This window comes from Diachasmimorpha longicaudata, chromosome 5, assembly GCF_034640455.1.
Source record: "Diachasmimorpha longicaudata isolate KC_UGA_2023 chromosome 5, iyDiaLong2, whole genome shotgun sequence".
In the NCBI taxonomy this organism is placed as follows: domain Eukaryota; kingdom Metazoa; phylum Arthropoda; class Insecta; order Hymenoptera; family Braconidae; genus Diachasmimorpha; species Diachasmimorpha longicaudata.
The window spans coordinates 2728378-2754807 of NC_087229.1; the positions used below are offsets into that span (position 1 = coordinate 2728378).

The window sequence follows — 26430 nt, forward strand, 5'->3', positions numbered from 1 at the left end:
GGTTTTCCGTCTCGGGTGATTATAAAACCTGTCTGCGGCTCGTTTTGTAACCCTCACAGCTACAAAAAAACATTTTTACCAGACTTTCGTCTTGTTTTAATAAAAATAGAAAATTTATGTTTGATCATTTCGCTGCGAGGGAAATGAATAGTTGAACAATTTGGTAGAATTGTTAGGAATTTTGAAAGTGAAAAGGCGAATTTTGGTAAAAAATTAGGGGACTTTTAATTTAAAATTTTATAAAACATAATACTTCAATTGTAGATTGAAACCAGTTAATTGAATAAATTGTAATTGGCATATTATAAGTGTTTAAAATGCATGGAGCACCTTTTTAATGTGACCGATGTCAACTTTTTTCTAGAAAGACAAGACAATAATTAGCAAAAAAACAATGGGAAAAATGTCGCAGGGATTTTTTCGTTTAATACAAAAAACACAAGTAAATAAACATCTTTGAATTGTCCAGTTCAAAAAGAATGCTCCCCATTTCTATCAAGATGAAAAATGTATTGTATCATGATACAATAGCACCAGAAAAAAGGTAACGTAGACCACATGACCTCTGACTACATACCGTGCGGTTTAATTAAAACCATAGCGGTACCTCGGAGCGTGCAGCGTTCATTAATTGGGAGAAAGAAGGAAGGAATTATGGAAAAAAAGCTACTGGCATTCTGAAAAAAAAAAGTAGGAGTAAAAAAAAACTGAGTATAAAGATCATTGCGCATCGTTGGACACTGGGATGTATAAACCGGGAGACCATCGTCCGTTAAAGTTCCACAGAGGCCAGTACCAGGGTTCTCAGTTTAACTCGATTTTCATCGTACCGTTGCTTCAGCCCTTTGACGGCAACTAAACGAATATACACGCGTGATTCAATTACGGAAGCTTCCAACCTTGGGAATTTTCATTTTTTTCCCTTTATTTAGGTCGTGAACAACTCGAGGTCTAGTATTCAATTTGTAATTAGAGTTTCACTCATTTCACGAACTTGAATCTTCTTTATTCTTAAGTTTGTAAATATCAGAAAACAAATTATGCAGTTTACTTGTCATTGTTAAGAACAATTAACTAACAGCACCTGAATAAGCAATTTTTTCTTGTCAGCTGAGAGCTTGAAATATAAAAAATTACGGAAACTTCATTTCGTGGTAATTATTGCAGTAATACCTCTCTACTTTCCTTCACTATTGTCAAATTCTTCAAACTATTTTCCATTGAGATTATCCGTACCCGAGAAAAACTTATCTATCCTCTCAAAACACCGATAACGTTCAGCTATCTACAATATTTATCTCTCTATTCCTTGATTTTTTTCTTTATTTGCAGTTGTCTATTATCAAAACCGTCTATATCATATGTAAATACTGTCTTTAAAGCCTTGCGGCGATGGTGAGTGATAAGAATTGCGTATATCCCAAACTATGATGAATTGCTTAAGTAGTATATTCTTAAAGTAATCATTAAACAACCCCAATAAAAGAGTAATTACACAATTAGATATTCCAGTATATTCAAGATAGATCCAGGATCCCTCGCTCTACCGCAAGTCCATAAAATATTATAATTATAATTTGAAGCAACTTTGAATGGGAAGAAGAAAATCAATTAAAAACGAAATGTTTGACGAAATACTTCGATGAAAAAATCAATAAATATTACTAACAATTTATTTCCGCATTCCATAATGTACGTCAACATTCGGGTTAATCTGTTGAAAAGCTCCATCCATTTTTATTAAAAAAATTTCCATCTAAAAATTAACAGGAAAGCAGTGATGTATGTTGACTTTAACATGAACCATAAAACGAACCGCAGCTCGGAGCGCAATATAAACGTAGGGATCAGGAAGGATAAAAGGGAAATGTTGGTAGATAGGTGGGTAGAGTTTGCCATCGTAGGTAGGCTGAAAAGGTCTTTGTATTCCGTCGAGTATTCGCACGTTCGGCACGTGCTCTGGCTTAGGGTCCTCGGTTTACCTACATCGTAAGATCCTTCGGCCATGACGAACGGGAACAGTACAGAGTAATTCACTCCCAGTGTCACCCGTAACTCCGGTTAAACCAGAAAAGTTAAGTCATTTTGTCACAATAGTGATAAAACCAAAGCCCTCATATACGAGTTTCCTTGGTACAGACCCTGGCAATTACTGTGTTTATGCAATGGTGTGGTATGGTACATGCCAGGCCAGAGTACAACCACTAATTTCAATTTCTCTGCAACCCTCATCCCCCCTCCCCCGCCCCGCCACTCCTGTACACCCTTCGCCCTCTTTGCACTTTGTCTCCATAAATAAAGTTTCGTTAATATCGCTTTGAAGATTGACAATATTCGGTTGATAAGGCAAGCTCTTTTGTGGCGTAATTAAGTTCCTCAAATTACACGGGTATTGCATTAAAATTCTCGGAGGGGGTGAGGAGTTAATACATAAGCTAGTGAAGTGTGCTTAAGAGAAGTATAGGGGTGTAATAAATTTGTAATTTGTGGAATTAATTTTTAAATTTATTGGAATGGGAGGGGAGGAGTGTGTTCAGTTTACCAGTGTAATAAATCTTAAATTAGTTTGAAATTTGAAAGCAACTTTAATGAGTGAATCGTGAAAAAAATATGTCAAATATATAGAAGCGAAACTATTCCACCAATTCTTGATGAAGATTACCCGAATATTGAAAAGTGGGGCCATTAAAAGTTGGGTGATGCACGACTTATCGAGTAAAGTGCCTGGAGAGTGTCGAAGTTTAATAAACTAAAAATTTCTTTTCAAAGTATTTTAATCATCTCGACGTGGAATTCAAAGGAAAATTATCAAATAAAGTTGTGTACAAATGGACTTGCAGTGATGAACATTTGAAACCGCTAAATAATGAAAAATATTTTCCATTTAGCAGTGAATTATCTTCCCTCCTGAAATTACATTCTGAAGGAAGGAAAACATTTCCTGAATTTACTTCACTGAAAATAAAAGACTTCATCGGAGTGTTGAAAACAACGTTTCACCGTCCAATAAAATGTTCACCACTGGCACGTCCGACATCCGTAACCTCCCTCAGTTCGTCGAAAAAAAAAAAATTGAATTCGTCGATTTAATTTCGATAAATCCGATTCTCACATCTGCTCTACTACCTTTAGACAAAAAAAAAATATCCTCGGGGAAAAATGAGGAAGAGAATAAAAAGCCTGAAATCTCCAGACATTTATGTTGTACGAAGTGGCTGAGAGCCTTCCACAAAATCCCTGTACGTGCATGGGCAGGCTTCCAGGAACCACAGAATGGACACTCGATATCCTGGGGAAATACGTTATGGTGTTTGCACGACGTAGCGAATCGATCCCCGCATCCGGCGTGGTCTCGGCGAATTGTGTTCACTGTGGGCAAATGTACAAACACACGCCAGCCCCGAGAAATTACGTCACACGTTTTCGTACCATAATGTGAGGTTGGTACACACGAATAGCCGAACAGAGATGGAATAATAGACGAATATTTTGGCTTTTCTAGCCGGTTCAATAACGACAGGGCCTCCATCACCGAGTCCTTAACGATACCAGAGGCCTCGCAGAACAAATGGTTAACGACACATTTCTCTCTGGCCAACTAATTCTCCAGTGCTTTTATACGTTTACATTGTCCTGGGGGAGAGTAGTGAGTTTTGAAGGGGGAAGAGGGGGGGAGGGGCACAATGGGATGAATCGTGAATGCAAGTGAGGGCTCGAGGCGAGATTGACTGAGTGCCAGTGTCGATAAATGTGGGATGAGTAACGATTTCGATACATCAACGGGAATTCACGTCCTGGAGCTTTTAACCCGATGAAAAATCGTGGGTTATTTCGGACGGTGGTTCAAGACTAAAACGAATTTATTGGGGTAAATTGAGGATTTTTTTTTGGGGGGGAATGGGGGATTAATACAACTGTGGAAAATGAATTCTATTGAGTTGAATTCAACATGAGTTTTCAATTTTGCTTTTGTTTGAGTGAAAATTATTGGGATGATGAAGGCTTTTCTAAAAGTAATATTTGAGATTCTGAATAGTGATTATTCGATTATTTTGTTCATTGGGTGATTTATTTAATTTCATGAATGGCATTAACAAATCTCCACATTTAGCCATTCTAAATTGAAAGAAAAGAATTGTCAGACTGGGTACTATTTTAGAAATAATGATTTCAAATTGGATTTCAAAAACAGGAGATAATTTGACTCTGCGTTTAAAGACTGAAATGAAATTACACTGGAAAAATTGTGAATTTTAAGAGCGGTCGGAACAACCGCTGGAAGGTACAGAGATACGATATTTACATTGCGGCCAATTTTTTTTATTTTGGTTTATTCCAGAGGTATTTTTCATCAAATTCCTTGGATACAAGACTTTATCCGCGGGCTATGGATTTTTTCGGTTGAGGAGAATTTAATAATGCATTCTAAGTTGGTTAGTAGATACTAAAATTTCCATGATGCTGAATATTTAGTATTCCGCTTTTCCATTGAAACATTGAGTACCGTAAATGCAGGGAGTATTCGACAATCGAAAAATAAAATTACTGATGTGACTCACCACTCGCCAACCCCGGATCGGAGTAATCAATAAATGGAATTAAATTCATTTACCAATTTTCCAGTTTCCTCATTTGATTGACGCGAGGAAAATATTTCCATTGATGTTAAAACTGATAGGAAATTGCAGTGTCATAGGAATTCCGGTGAATTAGCCATTGACAGACTGATAAATATCAGGCACGTGTCATCAATGGTCCAATAGACTCACTCGTAATATCCACCAGAGAGACTATCCCATAAATGTATCACTCCTAATGCTCCAATACCCGATCTTCTGATATTCTCACTCTTATCCACCCTACGAAGCACATCTCGTGACGAATTATCGCTTACCCAAGGAGAGAATATGTCAGAGTCATATAGAAGTGTGGACTCACCCCTCCCAGAAACTCATCTTCGTCTTCGCGCTTACGGCCCCAATCCGATTTTCCTCTATCTATTTGCCCAGGTCCAGCGAGGGTATGACGAGATGTGGATGAGGGAACGAAATTAACGTTGCGTAAAGATTGCCGAGGCGGGAAGAAGCCAAAGAGAAAATAAAAATGAGGGGAAAGAAAGGACAAAGGTCATTCTTTTAGATCAACTTTGGCCTTTTCCTTTTATTATCGACTCATTCCCTCTATTGGTTGAATAAATACAGATAATTCATAGTGAACAACTTATTGAATTTAGAAGACTTGTACTACATTCTGTGAATATAATTATAGTCCTTAAACCATCATAGAATTATATTTCTATATCCTACCAATTTGGCCATAAATGCAAGCTCACAAATAGAAGAGATTGAAAGCTCTCTCCAAATTATTATGTCATATGACCAACATAAATCATTCCCTCATCACCCAAAAGTAAAATAAGTTTTTCTAGAGCCACTCCATTTGCCATAGAGTTCATCCTTCTGTTCTATCCCAAAAATTAATTAAACCATAACATATTGCCACGAAGTAAACACACCAAATAATCTGAGTCCAAGCGATGACAGACTTATTCTTCCTCGGCTTATCCCTGGCTACACCAACAAATCTCTCATCCCCCACCCCCTCGGCAATACAAAATACAACATTAAACATATATCCCCGTCATTCCGATTCCCCTTCTCACCATTGTTCCCAGCTCTGTTTATACATTGTCACAGATAATTCTTCTTCAAAATAAAAGTGAAACAGTACCGTAACGGCTTGACAACGAAAGTGAGAGTAGAGCGTCACGTGTGACCAAGCGAATTCTCCCCAAAAGATACTGCTTGGGGATTAGTTGGCCGTTTCAATTGAATAATGTCGAATATTTTCGGTTAAGCTGGCAACCCACGTCTGCCAGAATTTTGGCAGCCCCCTTTTACCCCCCTCTCATCGCCCCCTTCTCCCCCCCCCCACCCGCCCCCTTTTATTCCCCGCGCTTCATTGGGGTCAGAGGAGGACACATCGCAGGTTTATAATTGACACCCGGTCTGAGGGTTGCAATGTATACGTGCGGTGAAAGCGAAATGGGGGATACGAGGGAGAAATTGAGATTGACAGTTAATTTCGTACCTCGTCCCTCACTCTTCACCACCCACCGGCATCTTTTGGCATTGCTGGAGCCCCCCACCAGCTGCTGTTAACCCAACGCCGAGCTTTATATAGATCTTCTGTCTCTCTTCTCTTTACTCAAAATGCGAAATTTCGAGCGAATTGAACTTCCGCTTGGTTTAAACGCCAATGTCATGACAGAATACAAGAGGCCAGAACCAGTGACTGGAGATGTTTTTTGGGGCTTTTGTGATGGTAATGAGGGATGAGAATATTGATTCGGAGTTTTTTGGAGATGTGAGGGAATGGAGGAGTGGAGATGGCATTGGTGAATTGGTGATTGAGTTTATCTGGTGGGGGGAGAACAAGGAGGGATGATTTGATAATTAGATGGAGATTTTTATCGAGGATGTCGTCGTGTTGAATTTGATGAGACTCACAGTTCATTGTAATGTGTGCAAGATTTATGGGTTTTTTATTTCTGAATATTTTTTCTGAGAAATATAAATTTATAATTAGGAGATTTCTTTATTAAGTGATAGGCATTTCTGATTAGTTGTACGGTTCTTAATAATTTGTCAGGTGGAAAATAGTAGCTGGGTCACACAATAAATTAAATTTCTGCTTAATTAAATTTATTCAATCAATTTTTCATTTGCAATGAAAGAATGACGTTAAAATAAAAATCGTAAATTATCCTCTGATGGAAATCCTATTTTCAATCTGTCTGTAAATCCCTCCATGTCCTCAAATAGCATTGGTGACATTTCTGGTGGATTGAACTTGCGCTCGAATAGAGCCAGCAATGTTACAGAGAGGACAGTACAGGATCGGATTTTCTTCTTTATTTTCGAAATATACTTTGGGAAAGAGGTCTTTACCTTGGCTCTCGAGTATGATCGTAAAAGGGATTGATTCGGGGGATAAAAATCCACGATTCGAATTTCGATGTGGCCTGAAAAACGAGACGAGTTTAATGCGGAAGCGAAGTGGGCGGAGAAGGGGGAGTTAGGGCCATGATATAAAGCGGCTTCTGTCGAGCAGAAAGGGCTATTCCATTTTTTTTTTCTGCACAATCGTTTTTATCTGTCTCAGTGGTGAGGGATTATAGGGATTAGAGTGTAAACCACTGGAATTGCTGGATCGATTTGTTCTGGCAATCTTTACAAATAGGTCGATTTGTATAGCTCATACGATTTCAAAAGTTTTCAGTTTTGTTTGATTAATTGGGTCACACTCTCGAGGTCTTCGTGATTAACGAGTAATGCAAACTTTGAATGAACTTTATTCATATGATTTTGCTGGTGGAGTGACTGAGTATTTTTTTAAAATATGGGTATAAATGAACAAATGACATCACAAGAAGTGGGGGAAAAGTTGATAAAATATTCTTTATTACTACGAGCAAGGCACCTCTTTACTAGAAGAGAGTTGTCCAGAAGCTCACTATGACCACAAAAGAAAAATACTAACTCAGTAAATCTCGGGTAAAAAAATAACTTTTATGACTCTAGGAAGGAGGACACTGTTCGTCTTCAAATTTCAACACATGTTCAGCAATAAAACTGAGCTCAACTGTGAAGTACAACCGATCGTAAATTAGTCTTTTTTCTAGAATTGTTTTCCTCGGAATGTCACAAAAAATTGTCAAGTAGTTCTTGTACAACGGAGCATGTGTGCTCAAATATTCCAATGCCATAAATTCCTCAATTATCTTGTTCCTAATAATTATATATAATTCCCTCATTTGGCTATCTACAAAAAGGCTCAATAATGGACCCATACAACAAGATGACTCAATTCCAATGGACTCCAGAGTGATAATTTTCCTTTATACTTACCACCTCCCTGAAACCTTTAAAACCGTCATCTCCATCTTTCCGAAGTGTCAACGAATAAATTCCCCCTCAATTACCCCATGCATTAGCATATAAGTGCAAAATGCAAAAGATTCCTGGAATGCCTTGACCGGAATTCTTTAGCCCTCAGATACGAGACGGGCGAATCGATTTAGCTACACATAACGACGTGAAATCCATGTGACACCAGTGATACCAGTGCCAAGGTCCCACTCTACTTTCACTCTCACCCGGATTAATCGCGGCTTAAAGTCACCGCTGTCCCTTTCACTTCGAGCCACTCTGCCATATAAAACGCTCCCCCGATATCACACACCGGAGAATTCCAAGTATTCAGATGAAGCCAGCGGATTCTCTCTCTTACCACAATGAAAAAAATCTATCTGACTGTATATACATGTATGTATATGTACATATATCGATGCACTCCACTGAGGGCCCACAAAGAAGGTGAAATTTCGATTTCCATTTCAGTTGAATGCGGAACCCAACGCTCAACAACTTTTGACACGAGTCAAATCCCTCACTCCATTTTATTCTCCACGTTTTCTATGTTGCACCCTGGTCCCTCGACGCCTCTCTCACTCTTCACTCCCTCTAACCGATCCCTCGCAAATCGAAAGTTTCATTTAACGGCCCACCGAACGGCGCCACAATGTTTTTTTTTTCAGACAACTTTTGTTGTTGAGATTCTTTCGATTTATTTTGCGGTTGTGCTGGTGTGTACTTTTGCACGCGAGCCCCTGGGGCTTTCATTATTGATATTGACAAATGTTTCAGGATATTTCTTAGATGACAGTTGAAGAGGGATTTTTTTTTATTGAGAACTAGCGATAGCCCGGCTGTACGGGGTCGGGTGGTGATGTCTTTTCATTAGGACTTTTTTTTCTGTTAACTTCGCTATTTCTTTTTGTAATAATGATCATTTTACCAAACGACACGATAGATCACCATTATATCTCATGATTTATGACACGACAGAAATATTCAATAAGAATTACGTATTTTTTATTTTATCTCTATTTAATTGAATTTTTTTCTTCGTTCAATGCACGCAATCAAGAAAAAAAAACTGGTGAGTTTGTTATAAATCCCAACTCATTAATTATCTTCTATTTGTCTCCACACTCGACTACCCAGAATAAATGAAGCTCTTTGATTCAATGCATAAATTTCCATAGAGAAAATCTGATATCATCCAGAAGGGTAGAATTAGACTGGTGCAACCCCTTTTTAAACTCCACCTTGCACTCCATCCCCCACGGATAACTGAACAGCTTGTCCTCGGCCAGTGGGACTCTCATCACCTTTAAGCTCTGACGCTCTTTCACCCGTCTCGTCCGGTCTTCCGACAAATTATTAACCTTCCGGCCTGCCATCGTGGCAAGCGCGTCAACGCGGAAATTATTCACGCGCCACGGGACGCTTTAATGACGCGTCTCTGTGCGCCTCCGTTACACCAATGGATGATGGCCAAGGGGGAAAGGTGGAGAAAATGTTGGAGTACAGTGGAACGCCTATAACACGATATAGTCCTCTCGAATCCAGGGCTTCCTCCAACCTCTTCTACTCTCCTTGTTCACTCGCAACTTGGAAAGTACCAGTTATCTCACACAAGAGTAAGCCCCCTTTAATCGAGAAAAGCGATTAGTCGAACAAGTCAAGCGAAATTCAAACTGCTTCCGGTGAGCCTGCTCCAGTGCATTCCACTCCCTTTTGCCCTACTATTTTTCGGTGACAAGCCAAAGGAGATATTTGGGGCACAATATTCAATAGTGAAATACTGTTAAGTAATGATTGAATAAATCGGTTAAAAATACTTCGTCTGTGGAGTCAGTCTCGCGTGAATTTGAAACAAAAATTCGTTATTGTTCAATCAATTACCCCAGCAAGAATAAACAAGAGGAAAAAAAAAATGATAGCAACTCAATCCAGTGATGAAAAATTTCAATAATTAATGGGGCACTCGATCAAGCGCCAGGTTTAATTTCCCAAACGCTGTGCGGTGCGATAAATAAAACACGCAGGTACGCCCGCTTGAACCGGAGCGAGAGAGAGACAGAGAGACAGATGGAGCCCCAGCCGAGAGCAAGAGGTGCGGAGAACTTTTCCAAAAAATAAAAAAAGAGGAGATTACCTCCGGTGCACGAATACTGGGGGGGAAAATCGAGTTTGTTTCGCGCTCGATTTGTCCCGCGCCACCTCCCAACGACCCAAAAGGCGAGAGATCGTACTTTTCTCTCATCTTCTTTTATACTTGGATCTATTCTCCTTATTTTTTTCGGGGGAAATGAAGGTTTTCCTCGTTTTCTGGTTTATCCCTCGGGGTGGAAAATTGATGTGATAAGTATGATTTAGTAGAGGCAATGTTCATTAAGTAAAAACACATAAACTTTCATCTTTAAGGTTTACCGTATTTGCGGAAGTAAATTCGTTAGAAAACTTCTTATTAACTTGAAAAAATAAGAAAAAAAAAATCTTTGTTGTTCTAGTCTTTGTGTAATGGAGTAGGTTGGACTTTTTCAGTCTAAGGCGGATTGTTTGTAGGTAGGATTTTTCTAGATGTGGGAATTATTATAAACATTATCTGTGAAATGTTGATAGAAACATATAAAAAAAACGACAACTTTTCAATCCATAAAATTTCAATGATTTTTCAACGGTAGAAAATGACAAAGAAAATGTCTTTAGTATCTAATCAGAATGAGTTAGCATTTCGTTTCACCCTCAATTTTAAAACGGATGCCTGGATTACCGGTGGAAATCGAGTTCACCTAGCGCTCAATTTACGTCGCTTCCTATATGCCTTCTTACAGCCCTATCTCCCTATTGCTTTTGGCATACGCCAACTACCGACAACACTTGGGGACTGTATATACGACTGGCCGTTATACCCCTCGTGTCGCAGTCTGGAAAAACCTTGTCCCCATACACACCCTCCACACCACTTTTCCCCTCTCTCTCTCTCTCTCTCTCTCTCTCTCTCTCTCTCTCTCTCTCTCTCTCTCTCTCTCTCTCTCTCTCTCGCCCCTCTGCCCAACTCGTTCATTCCTCTTCCCTGCCATCCGAAAATTCGCCCCTCAGGCGTCGGCCTGTCGTCATTCCGCAATATCTCTCGTCTCGCAAAAATTTAACTCCCCAACTCAACTAAAATTTCTACTACCACTCGCTCTAACTACCCCATCTACCCTTTGTACGGTGATCGATTTGGTTTTCTCCTTTGATGAGAAAAAATGGGGAAAATTAATCGACGAAATTTGATGGATTTTTTGTTCGAGTGAAAAGAGAGATTACTAATTATTCGATTATCCGGAGAGTGAGTGATTTGTGGGGAAAATGATGGGTATTTTTTTGACGTAAAAAATCATCCATAAGAAATTTTCTTTCAACGATGAGGGACACGGTTCAATTTATCTAGTGAAAATGATTGGATGTACAGTGAAGACGTTCTTGAAATAAAATTTTCAAAACTCAATTCGAAGACTTAAATTAAAAAATATATCTATTTCAGACGTTGGAAAGTCTTAAATTGAGACTTTTATCCCCTTAATATTCTTTCATATGCGCCTCAGTGACAGGGCCCAAGTCATCATGAAATTGTTACGCCATATTTCTGCATAATTCAACTACAACCTCCCTATCCCAAATATTCTCCCCAAAAAACACTGTCTTGACAATGCGAGAACCCTTGACGGCCCCCTGTGCCCGCCCCACGGAAATACCTCAGATTGAAAAATCCCATTAATCATTTCTAATTTAACTTTAATATCTCCATCAATCCCATACCCCCCACACCCCCTGCTATCACAAAAGAATGACGCAAGACGAACGACTCGAAAAAAACTCGTGGGGTGATGATGAACAAGTCCAATTTTCCCCTTCCAATAATTCCACCGGAGGAAAAAAAAGCCGAAAATTTCGTCAAACTCTTCGGCTTTCGTCGTCATGGGGACACCGCGTGCGAGTTAGATATCGACTCAGTTCTCCGCGGGTTATCCCAACTCCATCTGGAAGGAGGGATTGAACGCGAGTGGAAACAACACACCAGTTGTAGATGTGAAAAGCGTCCGGAATGCCAAATGCCAAGAAAACCAGCGAGGGTTAAGGTAAAACTGAGAGAAGAGGAGTACAAGTGGTGGAGGAAAACAGGCACTCCACAGTTGAATTATTTAAGTTCTCGTTCCCCAGTACCTAGAACCAAGTGGTCCACCTCGTCGCTTACATCCAACGAAAAACACAAGAGTGAGTGTCTTCCTCTTTCGTTATACTTCCTGCCTCTACCCCACGCTGAAGGGAATTTAATTTCTCAGTAAAGCCGCAGAAGGGACGAAAGACAGTCTTATATATATTGGAGACCGGAATACTCCCCCGGGAGTCAACCGACGAATAAAGAAAATGTTTTAATTGCGGAAAAACACGAACAGCTCCTCTCTACTCCTCGTTTTATTGCTCTTTTCTCTTGGGTTGTACTTTTTTTATCTCTTTATTTTGACTTTTTTTTGCGGGGGAGAAACAACAACAGCTGAAGTTAATTGTGGATGTCATAATCTGTATTGAACGAGAAAACAATTTAATGGGGGAAGAAAATTATTTTTAGGGAAGACCGGGGCTTTGGGAGAGTCACTTTCCAAATTGCTTGATATGTGATTATAGGGGATGGGGGATTGAAGGGATGTTTTTTGCATCTCAGGAAGATTTTGGTGGAGCATATAGTCAGCAACGAACGGATATGTTGTTTTTTTTTTAATTTTAGGGGATGAATGCGTTGTTGAGAATTATTAAAATTTTAATTAGAAAGATATTGCTAGACTTTTCCCCTGAAATAATGAATTTTGCTTCTTCAATTCAACGAGACAACCACAACAGCTGAAGTTGATTCTTCCCGTTATAATTCGTATCAAACGAGAAAACAATTTAATAGTCGAGAGGGGAAATTATTTTTAGGGAACGTCTGGGATGTATGAAACAGTCACTTACAGGTTTTAATACAAGTGCAGACCCCGTGGCGAACGGTTAATATAAATACAGAGTCACCTGGTGCATAAGTGGAGTGTTACGACGGGGTAAATAGCCAAAGCCTTTTACCGAAATTGCTCGATCGTACAGAGGGGAGGGTTGGATGGGTCCGTCTCAAGGTGAATCGTTCAAGTACCTGGGAAGAGGTACATTTGCATTTGTAAACATTTGAGAATTGAACAAATGGAACGTACTTGAATTGCGAAAGCTTCGTAAAACTGTTTCACAGGGGTTTGAAATCGGATGAAGTTGCAATTCAGAATTTGAGTATCATTATATCGGCCAAAAGCGACGGGAGGCTACAATTATCTTAGCTGGGAAATTTTTTCCAGAAGTCTGATGAAAAATATTTCGTCCATGAAAACCGTTCCCTCGGAGCTTGAGCGACAAAGAATTTCTTCGCGTCGTTTTTTTATTCTAAAATCCCCCCATTCTTTCAAACTAACACAAGGCAATTCCCTGCCCCAAGAAATCCCTAATTCTCTTCTTCATCCGACGAAGTTTCAAAAAATATCGAGAACTCGTAAAACAAAAACGAGGTAAAACTCGCCGGGATAACCTCTTTATTTTTATTTTCCCCCCGAACTTTGCCCTGAAACTTTTCGATACTGAAATTTTTTTTTTTTTCGGCACCGAAAAAAAATAAAAAGGGAATAAAACGACTCTCCTCCCTTTCCCCATCACGTGGAAGACATAAAAGTTGACCGTTTTCCCCAGTTGGACGTTTTTTTCAACCCCCCTGCGAGTTTCTCCCACCACTCCCTCGGCACTGGATGGTTTATTACCTGCTCGTCGATAAAGATCCTCTACGTATTTCCTACCTCGTCTTTACTTCACCCCCCCCCCCCGCCGCCCAAGTTCTTCTCTCTGGCATCCGCATCACATCGCACTCGTATGCCTGTTTATTACGAAAAATTTATCACCGTGACTGTTGAAGCGAACGAGCACACGCGACGTGTTTGACTTTAGCGATGGCAAACCGTTTCTCCTTTACGAGTCGCTTCACTTTTCAAGAGATGGTATATGGTTTATTACGTATACTTTGTTAACAATGATGGCCAGACTGATTGGATGAAGATCGATAAATATGCATTCTTCTGTCCTGCATATTGGTATTGAAAATCAGCCGAGTTGAATAATAAGAAAATTCTGGCAAAAATTTAAATTCTTTTGATTCACAAAAATTCATAATTTTTAAAATATTATCAGATCGATTAGGCATTGGTTTGCTTTTAATCCCTCTACAATTTCGAAATCCAAACAAACAATGTCAGTAAACTTCTACCGTCTATACCAATGAAATTCCCGAATGAATTCCCAGGAAATTCATCCTTTTGTACACCGTTTTATCTGTTGTAGACATCAGATAGATATCTAAGGTCACGACAGTGAACAGTTTGTAAAGACAAAGTCGATGATGATATCTATTGTTCGAACCGATTATGACGTCTTCTCGTTCGTTTATTGGATGTTGGAAGGAACGAAGCAAGAAACGTTTAATAATAACGCCCGATATCCCGAGTCCCCTGAGAGAATCTCATACTTCAAAACGTGAATCGCTCGCTGAAAGAAATAATTTATTTTTCAATTAAGAATGTTCAACTGGCGTCAGCAGACAGATCTTTACGACACGCTCTGTTAATTCCTATGAAAACAGTAATTAGGTAACCATCCGGCTTTCAACGACAAACTATAAACCAATATATCATGTCTTCCCGCATTAGATAATAAAAACTGTTATTCAAAATATGAAAACCGATTTGTTTGATCGACCTCAATCTCCCCTTCACACAACTCGTCTCATATCAATCCATAAATGCTCACAGCAAACATGGGATGATATAAACGGGCGTCAAAGGTGTTAGCAAAGACGGCGTCAAGATGCTGATGCACGTGACGCATGAAAAGAAACCGATAAAAAAAGAATTTAAAAAAAACCGCGCCGCTTTGAACCTGCTGCACATTGGTGTTGGAGAAAAATTGCTACAACTGTGCACTGAAGTGTACTTTTAATGCATCTCAAGGGCTTGCCCATCCACGTCTTTAGAATTTCTTCATAGGCTTTTACATGCGAGGCTCTGCAGGTTGCAATTACAGTGGGGTATGTCATTATTATGTACTGCTTTGTATTTTATGGGTTTCGAGTGGTGAATAAAAGAACTGCAATCTGCACAGAACAAAAAAAAAGTCCCTCCTATATAGTGCAAAGAATAATCTAACTAACGCTATCGCGCTCGATTCAATTACCAAATGATTCATTTGATGTGACTATTAACGAGTTTACAGTTCTCGTCGAATAGTAATCGTTATCCAACTTCATTGACATCAAGTGGATTCTGGTATGGGTGTAGGTAGTTATTTGTGATAGAGGTGATGACTTCTAGAGGTAAAGCTTCCTCATGTGGCGACAGTAGCCTACGTATTCCCTCAATTTGCCGACAAACATTGTGTAAAAATTTATCTACATGTGTTCAAACAAAGAGTGTCGTTCTTTATCATCTTCTAGGCGCCAATGGGCTTTGAAGATGTTTTAGGTGCGTGTTAAAAATTTTCGAAAATGCGCAGACCTCTGCTTTCGCATAGAATTAAAGGAAAACTAAATCAATTGCAGCGTGATTATCCAGTATCTAATAAAAACATTGATTAAAACCCGGAAACGAAAAAACCGTTAGGATTGAAAACGCTTGTGAAATTCTCCCATGCAATCTTCGTATAAATCATACTGGTGCTTCATTCCAATTCATTACTCGGATCATTAATTAATATTAATAGAGATGTTGTACCTTCTGTAGATCCCCTGATAACATTACAGTCCATGTCACCCGGAAAATTCTAGACAAGTTCATGTAGAAGGATGGGAGATGTGGAAGTTGATAGTTATTTTCGAAGGAGACCTTTCTCAACTACTTAATGTCCCTGTAGTCCCAAAACATCTGAAACGACTCGTTTTGAGATCATGAGGGTGATAGTAGAGGTTACGGGTCGAATACTTTTGGGTACCTACGTGAAATCGCAGGAGGCATCATTCCCCCAGAAGTTATGGTCTATTCTGATGGCCCTCGGATTTTGACGATTTCGACTGTCGATTTGCTATCTGATCCGAATAGCATACGATGAATAGAAAGGAACAATACTAACGATTCTAAAGCGACTACCGAAACTTCGTGAGATGACCTGAACTAGTTTTGGAAACCAATAGATTGCGGTTAACAGTGGTGAGTTATCTTGACAAGAAGAATATCGAAATAATGAAGCATCCGAGGGAAGACGACATTGGACAAACCATTTTCGGTATAAGTGACGTTCAAACTCGGACAGCCGGTCCTAAACTAAGACTTCATGCCCTCAGAACTTTAGTTTTATTGGAAATTAATGCTAAAACAGTGGGAAAATCACTGTTGTTGCCAAAATTTCGCTCGTTTCCTTACTATCACCTTATTCTTGGCGTTTTATTAAAAAAATTTGCTGTCCTACTGGAGAATATTAGATTTTAATAATTGGAAACCAGGTTAATGAAGAAAAATAAACGATATAAGTAAGAGCAGTTTTATTTCGGATGATTATATGTTCACACTTCGAGAGCAGTCGACGAACTGACAGGCGAACTTAAAAATCTTAAAAAACAAAGCATCGTCATCATGGTTTCTTTCTTTCAATGAACAACGATTTCTTTATATTATTCTGCAAACATAAACTGGAGTTTTCGGCGTAAGACCACGCAGACGGTCTATCCAGGAAACAATCACCTCATAATACTGATATACACTTATATAGGGCTCCAATACAATCATATTGTTTTTGCTCTTTTCGATAGAGAAAACGAAAAAATCCACATTTCAGCGGGAAAACTGGAGCGAGGATATCTTGAAGTCAATTGAGACTTGTTTCTTCTGTTGAACTAATTATTCATGTTATCGTACTCAAGATGAACGCCAACGCGCCCTCGAATTCCCGATATCAGATAATGTATTCCACGACCTTAAAACGTACTTTGAAGCGATGTATGAATCATCTCCATTCATGGGAAAATTGGCAAATTATCATATGTCAATCGTCTATCGTTGTAAGTTTAAAAAAAACCCTTTTCCCCCTCGCAATTCTGCAAAGTTCTTCAAACTCTGCACTTGAGATTCAAATCAATTTTCTCCGCAAACTTGACGGTTGCGTCTTTACAATCATATTAAAGCTCTAGGGAAAAGACTGACACAAGTTTTCAGGTGACTTCCGGCCGTCTATATTCGCTGGTAGACCATTACAAGCGGTATAACCCTGGGAAACTAACATTCGTCGAATCGATATTATACAGTTATTTCGTTACGTGGGTGGTAGAAACAGAGGAGGAAAGAGTGAATGCGGTTGGGTTCAATTCACTTTAATTGCTCTCCATACTTTATGGTATATCCTCTTGTATCGGAAAGTTATGTCCCATGTTTGTTTCAGCGAATATTTTTTTTATAGATACATCAATATGGACATGGTTTTATGACTTCCAAATATCGACTACATCGCTTCGCTATATTCCTAGGGTCCACAGGGGAGAGAATTAAAAAAAAAATTTTTTTTCCTATCGAAAGGGAGCGGTGAACCCTCAACTCTATATTTATGCAATATGGAAGTTAAAGTTTAGGGCGTGGGAAGATGTGGTGGGGGAGGACGGCAGTTCGGTTTTATGCTTCAGGCGGTTGCATTAAATGATCCAGTTACATTCGCTTGCGATCAAGAAAGCAGATCCCAAAGTAAATGAACTCAAGTAGAATTACTGGGAATTGAATCGCCAGAGTCGTGTTCCTCCTATTATACCGTTCACAGAAACGTTTTGATTTTTTAAGTTCCTGTTCATGTCCGGGTTGAATGACATATTCAATGGACTGCGTTCTTCAGAAATCGATGATTTCGATGGGAAATCGTGACTTGTTTATTAATTATCATTATCCTGAACTAACTCATCGCAACTACACTGATCGTAATTCCTTGTAATTTCGATTGACCGAACCTCCTCCAGCTCCTTTATTTTACTACATTTTTTTGTCGCTGAAGTACGCCCGATGCATAATCAGAAGGTCCCGGGTTCAAACCCCGGTCTGGACTATCCATTTTTTCAGTAATTTTTCTTGCAAAAATCATATGGAGAATTATCCTGTTCCCCTTCCTACCTCATCCAAAATCCTATCCAACGATTTCCTTTGACGTCACAAGAAATGTGGAACGCTATATAAACTTCCCGTCTTGATGATAAAAATGCTCAACAAAATTATAAATTTCGAGCTGACTGTAAACAAGAAGATTCTCTTCTCTTTACCGATACGTTCCTTCTCCCAAATTCCCTCTGTAAATGAAATGAGTCGAGGGATTTCACTACAATCACGTATTTCCAACGAATCATGTCGCTCCGATAGACAACTCCCGAATATTCCTTGCTGTTTATTTGTACCAGTCATCCCCGAGCTCGCCGCAATCTGTCGTCTATCCCTCTTCTATATTCCGAGAAGACCCCCCCAGCCCATCTGCAATGTCTGATGGCAGCTTTCCGTACTTAACGGACGCCCTTTGGCGAGATAACCGCACCTCGACCAACCATTTAATTAGCCTAGCTTAGCCCATTCTCTTCCGTTAGCCGCTCCTGTTCACTTCGATAGACTGAATGAGAGAGATCCGTTGCTCCCTGTTGCGATGATCTATTTGAATTGGGTAAATAACATTTGGATGTTAATGTGATTAAATAAAATCTCCAGAATAGAAGACCAGTCGTAAATTATTTACCTTATTAATTATCAGATTTATCGGATTAGTAATCTTGGCTGTGGGGAGGAAGCTATCTCAGCAGACTATGATGAATCATCGGTTCATCATCAATAATCGATAATCATTATCAATGCAGTTGCGTTATAATTTTCTAATCGCATGCATTGAGACAAATTGAATTTTTCGAAAAGAATCCGAATGTTTTGGAATCATCTCAACTAAAAGAGATTTAAACAATCATCTGGACTCTATAAATAATAATAATATTATAATAATGGTGTATGATAATAGTGATAATGGCGCATGATGGGTGAAGGAAGTGGAATCAAGAATGAGGGCGAAGGAGAACTTCTGTTCAATCTAAAAAAGAAATCTCCAGGCAATTCTATTCCCGTAAAGCAGAAACCAATTTTATTTTATTTGTTATCCTGATCTATTATCTCTCATGGATCCACTGAGGGATTGGCACAGCATGACGCGGATTCTTTTTCCTCATTACTGATTTTTTTTTTTGCTCACATTGCTGATCTGCTTTACCTCATTATTCTCCGGAATTTTCGCCCTCATCGAGAAAGCTCATCGTCGGATTATCGAGGGTGGGTTGATTTCACCCTCGGGGGTGGCAAAAAATTCGAAAAAGATGGAAGGGGAGGTGGAACAAGTTTTGATGAGAGTTCATTCTCCGCCTCTGGCCTTTTTTTTTTGAAAGACATTTGTCGAACATGTACCTTCAGCCCTCTACATTATGCTCTTTGTTGAGTCTTGTCTCACTACAATGAATTCTACTTGGTGTGAATCGATTTGTTCAGTCCTCGGGGAATTCTCAAGACATCTATTTTCTTCTGGTGGTGGAACAACGCAAATCGTTAATTGTGAGTATGGAAGGAACTGCGGAGTTAGCCCGGGGAACGACCCCACGGGCTTTTGAATCCAATTGGGAAACTTCCAAAATGACTTTCTAATAATGCCGTGAGGATTGGATTAGGTGGAATTGAGTGTAACGAGGAGATACTGTGATAACGTTATTTATTCATTTCATGGTTCGTTGGTGATAATTCCATTGGAAATTCCTTTCTAAATTGTAGATGTACAACGAGTTTAGCTGTGAAAATGGAGGATGAATATCGATTTTAACTAGGGGTGAAGACCAATGACGAAAGGGGTATTCAATCTGTTGCTAAAACTGTTGATTATCATTAGACTTATCCTTAGATTTGCGGGAATAAATGGAATACTTGAAGTGACTCTTTGACTCCACTAGATAATGTTGGATTTAAGATATTTCAATTACAACGTGTCATCAAATAAACATGACTAACATTATTTTACAACTGCAATTAGTCAGTTGAGCCCCTTCCCATTATTCTAATTCTCTATTGTCAATGTCAAATATTCTCTCGTGGGATTGTCGCCAATTAAGTAATTTTCACTTCCTGGTAGCCCCACGATCCCAAAGAAATCTTTTTCATAATTTAAAAAAGATTACAATCCCATCTTCCACGACATCTTACGATAAGAAACCAGTTTTTGAGATGTATCCAGCTACCTCCTAATCAGAATCGAGTTTCTGATATTCATTTCACGCCCACGACTTCTTCCTCATCTCCCTACATCTCCATGAATTCATAATTCATGATTATACACCAGAATTACTTGGTAAACCAGAGGAGCAGAAAGCTTCATATTGCTTCATATTCACCGAATTACCCCTCACAATTTCTGACACCTTAAAAATGAAAAGAACTCTCGATATCCCAGTCTTTCAATTTCAAACCTCTATTGAATTCTAAAAATTGATTGAAACCAGGAAAACCCCACAGCTATTGGAGTCTTAACAAGTTCCTTAATCAAACCACATTCCGCCCTCATTGCCCCATCATCTTCTCACTTAATCCATCGAATCCACCTCCCTAATCACAAAACTTTCGCCTCTAAAATTCCCGAAGCCCCACAACTACCGTACACTCACACTCACACGCACACACACACACACATCTCTCCACATTACAGCCAATTCGATATTGGAATTCGATCAAATCCTCCATCGCCCTTATCCCAATGTTTTTTTCCATTCTCCCCACGTCAGATCGAATTCTTCCGGCTCAAGTGACATGTCGCCGAGTTTACTAGTCGTAGTATTCCCTCTTCTATAAACAGCCCCCTCAGTGCTGCAACTTGAGTACCAGCGAAAAGCACATGGGGAGAGCTTTACGCAAATGCGTATGTGTTGTGCTGTATCTTCACCCCTGTATAACGCCCGTCAGACGATATTGCTCATGTATTGTATAGTCACGTTTGTTCGTAAATTCAGGTGCGTCCAGAGGGCGGTTGTTCGAGGGCGAATTTATACTACGACGATAGCACGTGCATTGTATGGCACGTCGCATTTATCTGAAAAGGCATTACCAAAAGAATATATGAGCAGATAAAAGCCTTGTTTGGATGGAGATATCATGGTTGTCCCAAGAAATTGTGATTTTATAATTTTTGGAAACAAACAGATGGAGAAATTCAACTGTATTACAGGAAGAATAAAGGAAATTCGCTTGTATGACATACAGATATTAAAATATTATTTTGTCTATGCGCAGGGGAGAATAGTAGTTTTCGCCAAATATTTAGTGGGGCGGAATTATATACATTTTTTTACAATCGTATTTCTACGATGCAGTCGGTGTTAGGAGAGACTGATTAGGATTCATGAGTGACCAAATAAATAATTGTTAATTGTCGCTAAATTATTTGAGTGACAGAGCAATCATGAGGCTAATGCCACCATTTGTTGGCAGTTAATGAAACGTGAGCTCTTGCGATGAAACCTTCAATTAATTGTAAATAATGTATTTCTGCAGGGTGCACGCTTCTTTCAAATGGTCTAGCTACATGTGTATTAACTATTAACAAATGGACCTTGAAACACTCAGCTGGATGAGTACATTAACAATGAATGGATTCGTTTGTCAGTAGGGAAAAGTTTTCTGGAGCCAAATTATTTTATAAACTGAAAAACTACTTTCTACTTTCCCCCATGTGGAACGATGAGTTTCTCAAAATCGTTGTCTTACTTCTGTCAATTAGAAACTGCTTTCTGCCTTTAACTGAGAATAATCAAAATGTTGAAAAAATTTTTCCCCTCCCAAAAGCCGTCAAAAAATATATCTTATGAGACAAATGTTATCGTCCGTGAGCTTTAAGGGGTATTTCTAATTGCCTTGGTAGGTGTGTACGTCCTAATTTAGTTGTGTCGAGGGATGGGTAAAAACGTCCATCAACGCCTCCCCAAGAAGTAAAGAAGATAGGCCAGACGTGAATGTGGAGTATGAATCCCTCAGAGGCGTCGCCATGACACACGAGCCTTTTTGGTGTAAAGATTTTCCCAGTGCAAGGGGAGGAATATCTTCTTAATACTGAGAGCACGCAGAAGAAGCCTCGGTAATTGGCACAGGGGGTAGGTTCATTGCCGTGTGGCTTCAGCACTGGGGTGAAGCTAGGATGGACGACGGCGAACCTTAACGGCCTCTTTCCACTGTTACCCGTTGTGGCATCCCCGAGCCCTCCAACCCCTCCTACTCTATCCCGTTAAAGCACATCCAACTCTCAGGGACACATCTTATTTACGTTAGTTAGGGTTTGTTGGCGCAGCCACCCTAGGGGCCATTCGCTTTCCGCATCACGTTCTGTCCCTATCTTTGTGGGGTACCCGGCAACATCTACAACTTCAAAACTATTCTCAATGATCGCACTGGTATGTGCGGGATAAATAGATTAAAAGGAAAATGAAATATTAAGGGGAGAAAATGAGAATATAAAAAAGTTGGAATTCGACTTCTCCTTGAGTTGCGTAAATACGCCTTTTATAACTTTTTTCGTCCTTCGAAAAGCGACTATTTCGTTATTTTCTCGGCAAGGATTACGTCTTGAATTTGATTGAAGTCTAATATTCGATATTATGTTGTGAAACAATTTTATTCCATTTGATGGTGAAATCATTTCTTAAATAAACGAAAATTAAAAACGATGGAGGGAATGTCCAATTCCATGGAAGAAATATCGAGTTGGCAAAAACCCTTCTACCGTTTTACTACTGAATTGATTGAACAAGTTTTCTATGAGTTTCATATAGGTTGAGAAAACATTCCTTTTACGATCTTTTTTATCCGTCGAAAAGCGACTATCTCGATATTTTGTCGTGAAGGATTACATCGTCGTGCAGTTGATTGAAGTTCAATATTTGATATTATGATATAGTTTGCGAGTTGTTCATCATCTCGGTCAGAATGTGGTAATCCGCAACTTGTGCAAACTTCGATAACCCAAAGTTTATGTTGCAGGGCTTAGTTAGAATTTATTGCGTGCTGTTTCCAGCAATTCGAAGTATCTCAAGTTATATTTCTGGATGCATAAATGGCCATTGTTTATAAATTGCAATTACGAGTACATGGTAAAGCCGCGAGAAAATGCGTAATTAGTCCCGTAATCATAATCTTAAATATTCAATTGTCGAATTATTTAATCAATTCATTATTTAGCTCCATCCAGATTAATGTAAGTCGAGAATTCTCCTGATACTGAATAACCCCATGATTAATGGCCATTTCTAAGTTCATGAAATTTAGTCGGCAATGGCTCTTCTAATATTAGCTTCTTTATGGTTCTATTTCCTCAGCAATTATCGAGGAAAGTTCAAATTGTTGAATTAGAAATGTTCTCTTACTCTCAACTCAATTACCTTTACCTCCAATTAATCGGTAATCTGCGTAGAGTTGAGGGAATGACACAATTAATTCAGTGGACAAGAAATAAAATGGAACAATTTTATAAGAGTTTCAATTATATAGAACTAATTGTTGTATGAACAAACGAAAAAAAAGCGTAGCTCACACCGTCTTTGAGGGATTTTACATCCAGCTTTCAAGAGAAAAAAAACCCCCTAAAATAGGGCATATTATCCGATCCACGGTTCGAATAGGTAAATTACTGGTGATAGTGTAAACTCAATCCCTCGCAAAGGGTTGTTCTCACCACTGAAGAACAACACCCCCAAGAAAATCTAAAGGACTCCTCCCAGGGGATAAAATAGCAATTTCTTTTTTTTAAATTTGTTGAAGGTCTAGTGGCTCATGATATCCTTCGTATAGTACACAATAAATGAGATTGGCAGCTCAAAAAATCTCAACAGCCGTTAAAAAATGAAATTGAATCCAAAAGTTATACTTCATCATATTACCCTGAACTTCCCCCTCACGGTAAAACTCGCCATAAATCGAATAATTTTCGATCCCAAAATACCAGAAATTCTAAACGAGACTACCCCATTTCCTCCTGCGGTCCACCACACAAATTAACTTCAACTGACTCAGGTGCAATTAGCAAAGTTGCTGAGTCTGTGGGATTTGCATGTTGCTTCAACCGTATGCTGTATCCTTCTCCCTGAAAAGGAACTGCTGTCGGTTAACATCATGACTCTCAGTTACCTCCGAGGTACTTCCGATATATCTAGATTAATTAACAGATTCGAGTTTTTGTGGGCAAGCGGTGGCACCAGATGATGCTGCCTTTTGTCGTAATTTGTCGGTTGGAAGATTCCCACGGAAGAGGATCAGCTTGTCCCACGTTTTGCGTTGGTTTTATGATTAACGTGGATGCTTTTGTGTTTAGACGATATAATTTTGATACAAAAGAATGTTTGTATTATATTCATTGGATAAATTGGGTCAATTTTTCAATTTAAAACATTTGATACATTAATTTGACACAACAGAATGCGGTAATAGAATGGATTAATTATGAATTGTATCATAGAAACGGTAAATATCTGAGTAATAGTTTACAACATTGAAATTTCGTTCAATATTGGCTCAACGTTAAAAAATACATGATGACCTCCAAATAAAACTCACTAATATTATTCCTACTGGTTTAATAATTCACTTGCATCAATTACGCACATTGCAATGACAAAATTAATCGACTTAATTGCTATTTCCTGTTGACTCTCGTCACCCATCCTATCTCTCCATTTGCTGACGTTGACAGGCCCCCTGCACTCTCCCTACGCAGTTTACCCGCAATGTTTGGTCTAGTCTCATCTCACTGTAGTTTCCACGTCATGTCATGACGGTTGATCTCGAGAATGACCAGACCCTCGGGCTCCTTCTGCTTTTCAATCCTGTGTTTCGTCATACATAGGGAAGAACCGAGTACACTGACACAGAGACATAGCACGTAGTTAATTAATTAATATGAACCGAGAGAAACCTGCAATGATTCCTTGCATTCTCATTACTAATAATGAATTCTTTATTTCTATGATTGCAGCATTAGCCAATGGACCATTTTTGGAGGTTTTACCACCTGGCGATCCGCAGTCAAGGCCAACTGGAAGTAGGCTTATGCTAACGTGTAAACAGAATGGCGCTGATCCTAATCTTGTTACAAATCTTCAGTGGTTGGACCCCTACGACAGGCCCGTTGAGTCTCGGAGGTAAAAATATAAATATTGAAGATAATTCGACTGTTGCACTGGAGAGTAGTACATCCTCTGAGATCTGATGCTTTTGAATTAAAAAATCGTAAATAAATTCATTTCGAATTACCTGGTAATTAACTACTGTATCGCAATTTTTACAAAACCACAACAACAACACAACGAAACTTCAATATTTCGTTCTGCTATTTTTTCACCTGAGCACAGAACGATTACTGATAACCCATAACTATACTGTATAAGAAAATTCAACAGCACAGATATTCATTCGTGATCGTGATGAGAAAAAAATATCGGTCTCGTTGAACGGTACGTCTGTGCTTTCGTGATTTTCTTTCTGAAATTACTTAACCGTTTGGTAATCGCGTTGTTTTGTACGTTCCCGGAAAATTACCGTACCAGACAGTAAAATTTGTCGACTGCTTAGTAGAAATTATTTAGCAGTTTGAAAACAATGATTTGTTTTAACGGCCAAGACAACGGTATTATCAAACGGTTAGATAATTCCTACTGATTTTTTTTCTCTGCGTTAGTGGTGCTTCTAGCGGTATAAAGTATCAAGTGTCATCGTCATGTTATTCGAAAACAAAACTTGATTCCCTTTCATTTTTCAAAAGACATGAATTGCTAGTGATTGAGGAGTGGGAATCCCTGAAAAATTGCGACATTTTGATGAGCAACTAGTGAAAGTTTACTGTATGGGTTTTCAATTCAAACTGAAGGCGAGGAATGCAATCATACAAGTTGGACAAGTTTTTAAGACTCGTTGATGAGCAATATTTTTTGCTGCAACAGCTGTATGCAGTGATTTAACTATCGCCTTATGGCCCGAAATTACAGAAAAAGTAGTTGTTGTGGAATATGAGATAATCACACTGGTCAGAAAGTACTTTTCTTGTACTCGCGAGAGTAAGGCGGTGGATGCTCACAAAACCTGAGTAAAGATGTCCGTTTTTCATTTCTGCTATAAAAGAATAATAGGAATAAGAATATCCAGTCGATTGCATCGGCACAGAAAAGGTTGAGTAGGATATAAAAGTAATTTTTTTACTGCTCAATACATTTTTTACTAGAGAGATATTTGAAGTATTATCTGTTCATTGATGGTTGACTCATCCTCTTTTACCATTTGACTACTCACTTTATCGATTAAATTATAATTTGCTCATCAAATCCACTGCTAAACACTCTCTTCAGCCTGTGCTATTTTGAGTTATAAAGTTGGACGGAAAAGTTGTTAAATGAAAGGATCTCGCT

At 39.0% G+C, this 26430-nt stretch overlaps 1 protein-coding gene across 5 annotated transcripts in view; it reads left to right on the forward strand.

Moving 5' to 3' along the window:
* LOC135162147 (fasciclin-2) overlaps positions 1-26430 on the forward strand; it is a 70513-nt gene that overhangs the window by 27472 nt on the left and 16611 nt on the right. For 3 of the 5 annotated variants that reach the window (XM_064120317.1, XM_064120321.1, XM_064120322.1), the window contains exons 1-2: positions 24805-24907; positions 25005-25170. In XM_064120317.1, coding sequence (XP_063976387.1) covers positions 24820-24907; positions 25005-25170 — 254 coding nt within the window. In that variant the 5' untranslated portion in view covers positions 24805-24819. Of the gene's footprint in view, positions 1-24804; positions 24908-25004; positions 25171-26430 lie in introns of those variants that run through there. The other 2 variants (XM_064120320.1, XM_064120318.1) reach the window with 1 other exon arrangement.